This window comes from Lipophrys pholis (assembly GCF_963383615.2).
Source record: "Lipophrys pholis genome assembly, chromosome: 3".
Classification (NCBI taxonomy): Eukaryota; Metazoa; Chordata; class Actinopteri; order Blenniiformes; family Blenniidae; genus Lipophrys; species Lipophrys pholis.
In genome coordinates this window covers 400052-411670 of record NC_137627.1, presented here as the reverse complement: position 1 = coordinate 411670, position 11619 = coordinate 400052, and the positions used below count along the sequence as shown (strand labels likewise).

Here is an 11619-nt window from a genome sequence, read left to right as displayed (position 1 = left end):
CTGAGCCGCCATGAAGACCAAACCTTAACGGAACTATAATGGAGGGAGCACACGCATGTGCAGAAGAACGTGCTGCACATGTGCAGTAGCAGCGTTCGCACAGCGTTTCTACTCCAAACCAGAGTCGGAGCGTTTTCACAAAGTTGCTGCAAACCGTAGTGGAAGTTTTGTGTTTTCACTTAAAAACGTGGAGTAAAAGATTTGAACAACATTAGAAGGTTCATCACGAAAACCCTGATTCCATTCAGCTTCCTGGTGCCACATGGTGCCACATGGTGCCACATGGTGTCACATGGTGTCACATGGTGTCACATGGTGTCACATGGTTCCACATGGTGCCACATGGTTCCACATGGTTCCACATGGTTCCACATGGTGCCACATGGTGCCACATAGTTCCACATGGTGCCACGTTGTGACTGCAGCAGCAGTCTTCTTGGTGCTGAGCTGAAGTCCCAGTGTGAAATGAACATGGCGGCCCTTTAAAAAGAGGCTCTTCATCCCACAGACCAGCAGCTGCTCTTCTCCTGATGGACGCTCATTAACACACATGTTCTCCACTTAACCCCCTCAAGTACACGTCACACCCTCCTCCTCTTCCTCCTTTATGTCAGCCCCCCTCCCCCCGCTGTTAAACATGCCCCCAGTGGCAGATGGCTTCAGACGGGCTGATGGACCAGGACCAGGACCAGGACCAGCTCTGTGAGCCACACGTGGCTTCATGGTGGCCGGCGGCTGCCAGGAGTCTTTCATTCAAACGGCTGAACAGGTTACGTTCCTCTAATTCTCCATTAGTGGAAATCTTAGCAGTTGGATATTAGAAAGTAGAAACAGTTTTGAAAAACTTGATTGGTTGTCACCTGATGACTTTTCCATTTATGATATTATTGATAAATCAAGTAATATTTGGCCTCGAGATGTTTCAACCACTAACAAACATTGAAAAGGAGTATTTTGTAGGGATGCGTCGATATCAGTATCAGATATTAGGTCTGATACTGCATGGAGTACTCATACTCTGAAACACTCCCCAATACAACCCGGTGAGCAGCATCACCCACAGTTAGACAGGAGAGGACGAACGGTGTCCACAGTATTATCTAATATCAACCAGAGCGACAACCGTAGGAGAGACACTCCAGTATGTCCTGAAAAGTTTGTACACCAGCAACTTAATCACCAGAGACATTTGGATGATTAGAGTTGGTCCCCGTCCAGCTCAGCTGGTAGAGCATCAGACTCTCAGTCTCTAGGTAGAGGGTCCATGTCCCCGTCCAGCTCAGCTGGTAGAGCATCAGACTCTCAGTCTCTAGGTAGAGGGTCCATGTCCCCGTCCAGCTCAGCTGGTAGAGCATCAGACTCTCAGTCTCTAGGTAGAGGGTTCATGTCCCCGTCCAGCTCAGCTGGTAGAGCATCAGACTCTCAGTCTCCAGGTAGAGGGTTCATGTCCCCGTCCAGCTCAGCTGGTAGAGCGTCAGACTCTCAGTCTCAAGGTAGAGGGTTCATGTCCCCGTCCAGCTCAGTAGGTAGAGCGTCAGACTCTCAGTCTCAAGGTAGAGGGTTCATGTCCCCGTCCAGCTCAGTAGGTAGAGCGTCAGACTCTCAGTCTCAAGGTAGAGGGTTCATGTTCCACGCTGGGCGCCACCTTCCTGTGGACTCTCCACCTTCCTGAGGGCTCTCCACCTTCCTGAGGGCTCTCCACCTTCCTGAGGGCTCTCCACCTTCCTGTGGGCTCTCCACCTTCCTGTGGGCTCTCCACCTTCCTGTGGGCTCTCCACCTTCCTGTAGGCTCTCCACCTTCCTGTGGGCTCTCCACCTTCCTGTGGGCTCTCCACCTTCCTGAGGGCTCTCCACCTGCAGGAAGGTTCTTAATGGGTCAATGTGATCTGGGTGACGGTGCTCAGACTGACACCACCACCACCCGGGAACAGATAGGAGGGAGGAGATGGATGGATGGATGGATGGATGGATGGAAGGATGGATGGATGGATGGATGGATGGATGGATGGATGGATGGATGGATGGATGGATGGATGGATGGATGGATGGATGGATGGATGGATGGATGGATGGATGGATGGATGGATGGATGGATGGATGGATGGATGGATGGAAGGATGGATGGATGGATGGATGGATGGAAGGATGGATGGATGGATGGATGGATGGATGGATGGAGGGATGGAAGGTGACGGTGGCTCCTTCAGGCTTCAGGTTCAATCCTAATGCAACAGGAACAAAAGGCTGAGAAGTACTTCTAGTAGTATTTAAAGTTTGCTGTGTAAACAGCTTCCAGCAGAATACCTTCTTGGAAATCTGCTGAAAACATTATTTTGGTGTTGCTTTTGTCACAGTATCACTTTGTGTTGTCACAGCCGTACCAAATACCACGGTTTAGGTCGAAGGTCAACCCAAGAAGATTTTCCCCTGAAAATATCAAATACACTGAACATTTCCAGGACTTCTTACTAGAAGCTGGAAAATCCTTCTCAGAATCCTATTTGGACTAGTAGCCAGACGTACAGGAGGTATGACATGTGATTCCCTCTGGAAGTTCACACCAGGATGGCAGTATTCAGAAAACAAACCAAACTTATTCCGTCGCCGCTGCAGCTTCACACTGAACCGCTGTCACCTCTGGTTACTGACGTCTGTCCTGCCATGTGAACACAACCGTGGTAAAGTACAGGCTCTGTGGTGTACTTATAGAACTCTGTGGTGTACTTATAGAACTATGTGGTGTATTTGTTGTACTCTGTGGTGTACTTATAGAACTATGTGGTGTATTTGTTGTACTCTGTGGTGTATTCGTTGTACTCTGTGGTGTACTTATAGTACTCTGTGGTATATTCGTTGTACTCTGTGGTGTACTTATAGTACTCTGTGGTGTACTTATAGAACTATGTGGTGTATTTGTTGTACTCTGTGGTGTATTCGTTGTACTCTGTGGTGTACTTATAGTACTCTGTGGTATATTCGTTGTACTCTGTGGTGTGGTGTACTTATAGAACTCTGTGGTGTATTCGTTGTACTCTGTGGTGTACTTATAGAACTCTGTGGTGTATACGTAGTACTCAGCCGGCGTCTCATTGTGACACTGTGCCTTGACCCGAGCCCACTCAGAGGATGTGCCGTCAAAGACTGGGTCAACACACACACACACACACACACACACACACACACACACACACACACACACACACACACACACACAACACACACACACACACACACACACACACACACACACACACACACACACACACACGCTGAGCCAGCGTAGCTGCTCCAGCTGCTGCCAGGGTCTCTTCCTGTCTGGATGACCCCCATGTCCCCTCACACATGCCTGACCGGTGCTCAGGGCCTGTGGGACCCCACATCACTCCCAGTGCAGCAGGGGAGGAAGAGGGGGGGGGTCTCCTGGGACTCCTCACACAGGCTTTCTTTTGCAATGGGTCAATGCAATATGTCCCAGATGATTTCTAACAGGAGCAGAACCTGCAGGTCCACACAGACATGATCACATGAATAGAGGCTCTATTCTATTCCGGTTAGGTCACATTGGCATCCAGGAATAGCAGTGTAACAGTAGACAGACACAGTGGGGTCTGCAGAGCTGGCAGACTTCTATATGTTTGTACTCTATAAACAGAACTCACATGGTGGCAGGGGACGCTGGGACTCGGAGCAGGTGCTCCTGTTGCGTGTGTGGAGCTGGGCACCAGACTCCATTCAACAAGTCAGCCAATTTACACTTTGCTCACCGTAAGACAGGATACATAAAGTTTAAAGCACATTTTTACAGGGCAACTGTGTCACAAAGATGTTTGGAATAATACGGCTTTGAAACTAGTTCTAAAGTATTGTTTTCCTTTCAAATAAACTTCACGTTAAAGTTTTATAGCTTACCCGAGCAACGGCAAAACAGAGCAAAGCTGTTCGGTGCAGAGCCTGATAAAGGGTGATGTTTTTCATTGTCAGAGTAATAAATGCTGGTTATATTAGAGCCGTATTAAGGAAATCTTTCAACAAAAGTATATTTAAGTGTAAAATATCATGTAGGATACGTCGGGTCACAATAAGAGGCGTACAACATCACAATTTGTACTTTTTTAAACGGAGTTTGGTGACAGAGCAAAGTTGGACTTAAAGCCCAAAACTAGTAAAATTACACATTTTTCTTTAAAAACTGTCGAGAGTGCGGAGATTATGGAGATGTTCTTGTTAAAATAGCGTGCTGACGGTGTGGTAATTAGTCGTTGAAAGTAAATGACATCGTACACCGGGCTGTGGAACAACCACCTCGCCGCGTTCAGCGACTTTAGAAGCGGCTTGAAAAGCTCCAGAGAGCCGGAGGGAGCAGACACTTACTTTAACCCCGGAGAGAGACGCTCCTGTGCTGCTCCGCTCCGATCATCGCCTCCTTCCACCAAACCACGTGTTTTAGTCCGATTATTGAGAAACCAGAAGCAGAGGCGCCTGTCTGGCTCTTTCCCTGCGGACGGGACGCGCTTTGTTGGATAATCCAGAGAGTCTGCAGGCTGGGGTCTGATCCGGGACTGATCCTCCGGGTCTGATCGGGATCGGGGGTCTGATCTGGGTCTGGTCGGGGGGTCCAGGGAGGGAGGGAGGGTTGGTCTGTGCAGCTTCAGTTAAAGCTCTTCCGCTGCTGGTTCCTTCATTCCAGCTCATTCAAACCAGTGCGGGAGTTTCTCTTCTCTCTTTGTGATCACAGCCTATTGTCTCCTCCTGCAGAGAAAGAACTGCACCTCCTCCTCCTCCTCCTCCTCCTCCTCCTCTTGCAGCTTCACCTCCTCTTGCACCTCTGCCTTCACCTCCGGTTGCTGCTGCTCCTCCTGGGGTAAGTAACCAACAGCCTCAGGACAGTCTGATGTCTCAGCCCTGGAGGAGGAGGAGGGGGAGGGAGGAAGAGGAGGAGGGGGAGGAGAGGGAAGAGGAGGAGAAGAGGGAGGAAGAGGAGAGGGAAGAGGAGGAGAAGAGGGAGGAAGAGGAGGAGGGGGAGGAGAGGGAAGAGGAGGAGAAGAGGTAGGAGGAGAAGGAGGAGAGGGAAGGGGAGGAGGAGGAGGAAGAGGAGGAGAGGGAAGAGGAGAAGAGGGAGGAAGAGGAGGAGGGGGAGGAGAGGGAAGAGGAGGAGAAGAGGTAGGAGGAGGAGGAGGAGAGGGAAGAGGAGGAGGAGGAGGGGGGAGGAGGAGGAGGAGGGGGAGGAAGAGGAGAGGGAAGAGGAGGAGAAGAGGGAGGAGGAGGAGAGGGAAGAGGAGAAGAGGGAGGAAGAGGAGGAGAGGGAGGAAGAGGAGGAGGGGGAGGAGAGGGAAGAGGAGGAGAAGAGGTAGGAGGAGGAGGAGGAGGAGGAGAGGGAAGAGGAGGAGGAGGAGGAGAGAGGAGGAGGAGGAGGAGGAGGAGGAGGAGGAGGAGGGGGAGGAGGAGGAGAGGGAGGAGGAGAAGAGGGGGAGGAGGAGAAGAGGGAGGAAGAGGAGAGGGAAGAGGAGGAGGAGGAGAGGGAAGAAGAGGAGGAGAGGGAATAGGAGGAGGAGAGGGAGGAGGAGGAGAAGGAGGAGGAGGAGAGGGAAGAGGGAGGAAAGGGAAGAGGAGGAGGAGAGGGAGGAGGAGGAGAAGGAGGAGGAGGAGAGGGCAAGAGGCAGGAGGAGGAGGGAGGCGGAGGAGCGGGAGGCGGAGGAGAGGGAGGCAGCGGCGGAGGAGGGGGAGGAGGAGCAGGAGGAGCAAGGAGGAGAAGGAGGAGGAACCGGAGGCGGAGGAGAGGGAAGAGTAGGAGGGGGAAGAGGAGGAGGAGAAGAGGCGGAGGAGGCGGCGGAGGAGCCGAGGGAGGAGGAGGAGGAGGTGATCCTGAAGGGAGGAGAGGTCTGAGACAAGCGATCTACTATATTTGGGACCAAAAACTACTTTTTCCTCTGAAGCCAGGAAAGATGTTTTTCCCTCCTGACGGAGGAGCTGCAGCTCCTGACGGAGGCGCTGCAGCTCCTGACGGAGGTTAAGAAGCTTTATCAGGCTGAATTATAGATTCTTCACTTATATTTACCAAAACTGTGAGTTCAGTTTTCTGATTTCAGTCTGACAGCGGCTGTGTTCAGAGGAAAGTCACCAAACAATGCAGGGATACGGAAAATCAAGCAAATCAAAGTATTTTATCAAATGATATAATGGGGATATATTTATATGACTTAATTCATTTATTTATTGTGAATCGAGATTAATCAATGAATAATAACAAAGATACTGTACTATACCTCAAAATTGTATACAAGTTCCATGACAGGCCAAAAAACAACAAACAAATAGTACTTGTGCAGTAAAAACTGCAGTACAAACCAATCTGTGACTAGAAGACGTCCGACAGCAGAACGCTGCTGCAGCGACACCAGAATGAAGAATGTCCCATAAAGAAAGAAAAGAAAGAATAGAAAATAGAAAAGAGAGAAACTGTTTCCGTGATGAAGGAAGAACTGATCCCCAGAAGCTTCTGGAACAAAAGCTGATGGATCCGACGATGATAAATAAAAGGACTAAAATACGTCTTTCTCATGTTTCTGAAACTTTTCCTTTCACTTACATTGATCCTGACAGGAGGAAGAGGAGGCTACGCTCTTCCTCTGGTGAGGCTGAGTCCCTCTGGAGAGGAACTGCCCTCCTGCAGCTCTGATGGTGTACTTCTCTGAGGATTACTTCTTATTGAGTACCTCCTCATTTGGTAACACTACAGCCGTGTGGCTGGTCGGAGTCATCACTCCTGACAATCCCTCTCCGGTCTGGACGGGGGATCCGGCATCTTGTAATGGATTACTCACAGTGTAACTCGTGGGAGTGGTAATGTCTGATCCACTTCCTGTGGTAAACTGAGATTCCTCTCAGCATGAAGCCGCCTTCTGAACATCTCAAAGTCTTTCCTCCATGACTGGACCCTGCTCCACCCTCACACTCCTTCAACCTGAAACCTCTCCGGGGCGGTCTGGGGTAGAGGGGCAGTATTAATAGCCCCATGTCCCCACTCAGGTTACCCTGCCGGGCAGAGTCCAGGTCTAAATACCAGCAGACAGGAGGGACACACACACACACACACACACACACACACACACACACACACACACACACACACACACACACACACACACACACAGACACTCACACACAGCCTTAATGTTTGTTTTAACTCCTACGGATCATTTCCCTCTCGGAGGGAGGGGTTAGGGCTCCAAACACCAGGAATTCGTCAGACTTAGAATTTCCAAAGTGAGAACAGATATTTTCAGAACAATTCCGTTTGTAATTTCATGCTGTCGTAGTTTCGGCCTCGTTGACTCAACATTTCCAGTGAAAACATCAGTGTCGTGTTTTCCTGTCAGAAAAGTGTAGACGTCTATTGGGCCACTAGTGGGCGCTGTTGTTTGAAATGAAAGCGTACACATGCGTTTAGAGAACCATATACTATAAGCAGCAGCAGCAGCAGTACAGAGACATTGGTATGGACAGACGACCACGTTGGACTGTTCTTACTATAAGCCCCCGGGTCCAGGACGAGACGGAGCCGCGACTCTCTGGAGGGAAACCTTGTTATTGTGTGACAAACTCCTCATTCCAGGTACCCCCCCCCCCCCCCACCCCCCCCTACCAGAGGAGGGAAACTAGAAGTGGATCAATGAACGACGACAGTTGGAAGTAGCACTCTAACGTGCTAATGCTTCCACGTTCGCTCTACGAAGTGGGCGGAGCCTCTGGGGGCAGCGACCTGGAAGCTTCCTGCCATTAGTGACTTCACTGAGGTTGCTTGACTTCAACCTTTCAATTTGCTTCCCAGTGAGAATAAAAGAAGAGCAGAGCTGTAAAGCAGTTTGTCTTGAGTCACGGAGACCCAGAGGACTTTACATCGTCTCCTCGGAGGAGACAGACGGCGTTAGAAGTTACTCTCACTGTTACTGTAATCTCACACTGAAGAGTTCACCAGGACTGGATCTGAAGTTCCAGATCATGTTTGAATCTGTCCTCTGTCCTTCATAACACTGCCTGGCAAATGGAGACGCTAATGCTAACTGCTATAGATCAACATGAGTTTCAGAGAAGTGGTCCAGATATTAATGTTATTATTCTAATTCTATATGATACCATGTTCTCTTTGTTTTAGATCAGATTGTGGGATTAAAGGGGCTGTTGCTAAAGCACAAATAGGACTTTCCCCAAGAGGATTAACAAAGTATGAGCAGTTATTTCTGTGGTGATGGAAGTTGCCCCTCCCTGTTCTAAAAGCCCCGGGCTTTATGTGTGACTGTTGCTGGTGGACAGATGGACACTGTCAGGCCCAGTCCAATCTGAGGCAATCTGAGGCAATCAATAGACTGCTGGTTGCTTCAGGATCTCCATGTCTGAGCTCAGAGAGCTCGCTCCTGCACTAAACCCAGCGAGAACTATGGATCAGAGCTGATGGATCGATCTTCGTCTTACAGTAACTACACATTACAGCTGAGTGAAGGAAAAGACCAGTCCTGCTGGGCAGATTCTTACCCTGAGACAGGCGGGTGGGCTGTTTGACCAGGAGACCGTCCACAGCACACAGGTTCCCACAGGGATGCAGAGTGATGACCCCCGATCGGTTCTCCATGAAGCAGTGCTGGGCCGCCACGCCGGGACCCTGGAGGCTGATGTCCGTGGAACCGTGGCCCAAAGTGGTGCGACCTGAGAGGGACAGAGTGAGGGTCCAGGTAGTGAGGGTCCAGGTAGTGATGGTCCAGGTAGGGAGGGTTCAGGTAGGGAGGGTTCAGGTAGTGAGGGTCCAGGTAGTGATGGTCCAGGTAGGGAGGGTCCAGGTAGTGAGGGTTCAGGTAGTGAGGGTTCAGGTAGTGAGGGTTCAGGTAGGGAGGGTCCAGGTAGTGAGGGTCCAGGTAGTGAGGGTTCAGGTAGTGAGGGTTCAGGTAGGGAGGGTTCAGGTAGTGAGGGTCCAGGTAGTGAGGGTTCAGGTAGTGATGGTTCAGGTAGTGATGGTTCAGGTAGGGAGGGTTCAGGTAGGGAGGGTCCAGGTAGGGAGGGTTCAGGTAGGGAGGGTTCAGGTAGTGAGGGTCCAGGTAGTGATGGTCCAGGTAGGGAGGGTCCAGGTAGTGAGGGTTCAGGTAGTGAGGGTCCAGGTAGTGAGGGTCCAGGTAGTGAGGGTCCAGGTAGTGAGGGTTCAGGTAGTGAGGGTTCAGGTAGGGAGGGTTCAGGTAGTGAGGGTCCAGGTAGTGAGGGTTCAGGTAGTGATGGTTCAGGTAGTGATGGTTCAGGTAGGGAGGGTTCAGGTAGGGAGGGTTCAGGTAGGGAGGGTTCAGGTAGTGATGGTTCAGGTAGTGATGGTTCAGGTAGGGAGGGTTCAGGTAGTGAGGGTCCAGGTAGTGAGGGTTCAGGTAGTGATGGTTCAGGTAGGGAGGGTTCAGGTAGGGAGGGTTCAGGTAGGGAGGGTCCAGGTAGGGAGGGTTCAGGTAGTGAGGGTTCAGGTAGGGAGGGTTCAGGTAGGGAGGGTTCAGGTAGGGAGGGTCCAGGTAGGGAGGGTTCAGGTAGTGAGGGTTCAGGTAGTGAGGGTTCAGGTAGTGAGGGTCCAGGTAGTGAGGGTTCAGGTAGTGATGGTTCAGGTAGGGAGGGTTCAGGTAGGGAGGGTTCAGGTAGGGAGGGTCCAGGTAGGGAGGGTTCAGGTAGTGAGGGTTCAGGTAGTGAGGGTCCAGGTAGGGAGGGTTCAGGTAGGGAGGGTTCAGACCATCATCTCTGAGGGCCTGTGTACACGGCAACCATCAAAAGTGAGAAGGGAAAACTTTCCTAGTGTTTTGGAGTCTGTTTCCATAACGACGGTGCTCAGAGCCACTCAGAACGCTGGGGCTCCGTCACCGTGTCAACGGGCAAAATCTACACTTCCTGGAACCACATGGGTCCCGTCATTGTGTATCTGGTGGAAACGCTGCTCCTGTGCATGCGCACCATGGTAGTGGTGAATAATTCCTCTGCACATGTGAGAGTACATGAACAATAACTCCAGTGTTTTTCTCCAGAGTGTCACGACTCCACGTTCCCCTGGGACTCGGTGGTTTTATTTTAACTGTGCGTGTGTGTGTGTGTGTGTGTGTGTGTGTGTGTGCGTGCGTGCGTGCGTGCGTGTGCGTGTGCGTGTGCGTGTGCGTGTGCGTGTGCGTGTGTGTGTGTGTGTGTGTGTGTGTGTGTGTGTGTGTGTGACAGGTTTTACCCTCGGGCAGGGGCAGCAGGGTGATCGCGGTGCTCAGTCGGCCACTTCCCAGGCTCACCAGGTGGGGGCGCTCTGCTTGGAACTTCAGCCCCTTTCCAGTCTCGATCAGGTCCAGAGGCGTGCTCTGTGGACCAGCAGAAGCTCTCACTTTGTCTCTCATGTTAAATCTGGTTTCAGGTCGGAGGTGTGCTCCAGCTGAAGCTGTAATAAGGTCCTCCTGCCTGGTGGGGCAGAGCGGTCGGGTCATTAGAGGGGAAACTATTCAGAGGCAGAGCGGTCGGGCCATTAGAGGGGAAAACTGTTCAGAGGCAGAGCGGTCGGGCCATTAGAGGGGAAAACTATTCAGAGGCAGAGCGGTCGGGTCATTAGAGGGGAAACTATTCAGAGGCAGAGCGGTCGGGTCATTAGAGGGGAAAACAGTTCAGAGGCAGAGCGGTCGGGTCATTAGAGGGGAAAACAGTTCAGAGGCAGAGCGGTCGGGTCATTAGAGGGGAAACTGTTCAGAGGCAGAGCGGTCGGGTCATTAGAGGGGAAACTATTCAGAGGCAGAGCGGTCGGGCCATTAGAGGGGAAAACAGTTCAGAGGCAGAGCGGTCGGGCCATTAGAGGGGAAACTGTTCAGAGGCAGAGCGGTCGGGTCATTAGAGGGGAAACTATTCAGAGGCAGAGCGGTCGGGCCATTAGAGGGGAAAACAGTTCAGAGGCAGAGCGGTCGGGCCATTAGAGGGGAAACTGTTCAGAGGCAGAGCGGTCGGGCCATTAGAGGGGAAACTGTTCAGAGGCAGAGCGGTCGGGTCATTAGAGGGGAAACTGTTCAGAGGCAGAGCGGTCGGGCCATTAGAGGGGAAACTATTCAGAGGCAGAGCGGTCGGGCCATTAGAGGGGAAACTATTCAGAGGCAGAGCGGTCGGGCCATTAGAGGGGAAACTGTTCAGAGGCAGAGCGGTCGGGTCATTAGAGGGGAAAACTGTTCAGAGGCAGAGCGGCCGGGCCATTAGAGGGGAAAACTGTTCAGAGGCAGAGCGGTCGGGCCATTAGAGGGGAAAACTATTCAGAGGCAGAGCGGTCGGGCCATTAGAGGGGAAACTATTCAGAGGCAGAGCGGTCGGGTCATTAGAGGGGAAAACTATTCAGAGGCAGAGCGGTCGGGCCATTAGAGGGGAAACTATTCAGAGGCAGAGCGGTCGGGTCATTAGAGGGGAAAACTATTCAGAGGCAGGCCGGTCGGGTCATTAGAGGGGAAAACTATTCAGAGGCAGAGCGGCCGGGCCATTAGAGGGGAAAACTGTTCAGAGGCAGAGCGGTCGGGCCATTAGAGGGGAAAACAGTTCAGAGGCAGAGCGGTCGGGTCATTAGAGGGGAAACTATTCAGAGGCAGAGCGGTCGGGTCA

At 51.7% G+C, this 11619-nt stretch overlaps 1 protein-coding gene across 1 annotated transcript in view; it reads right to left on the bottom strand.

Annotated features, from left to right (window-relative positions):
* The window catches only part of phldb1b (pleckstrin homology-like domain, family B, member 1b), a gene marked incomplete at its 5' end in the record, with an annotated part of 92083 nt that extends 81695 nt beyond the window's left edge, over positions 1 to 10388 (bottom strand). Inside the window, 2 exon segments of the mRNA XM_080459672.1 lie at positions 8530 to 8700; positions 10229 to 10388. Coding sequence (XP_080315798.1) covers positions 8530 to 8700; positions 10229 to 10388 — 331 coding nt within the window.
* Between the last annotated feature and the right edge of the window lie 1231 nt (positions 10389 to 11619).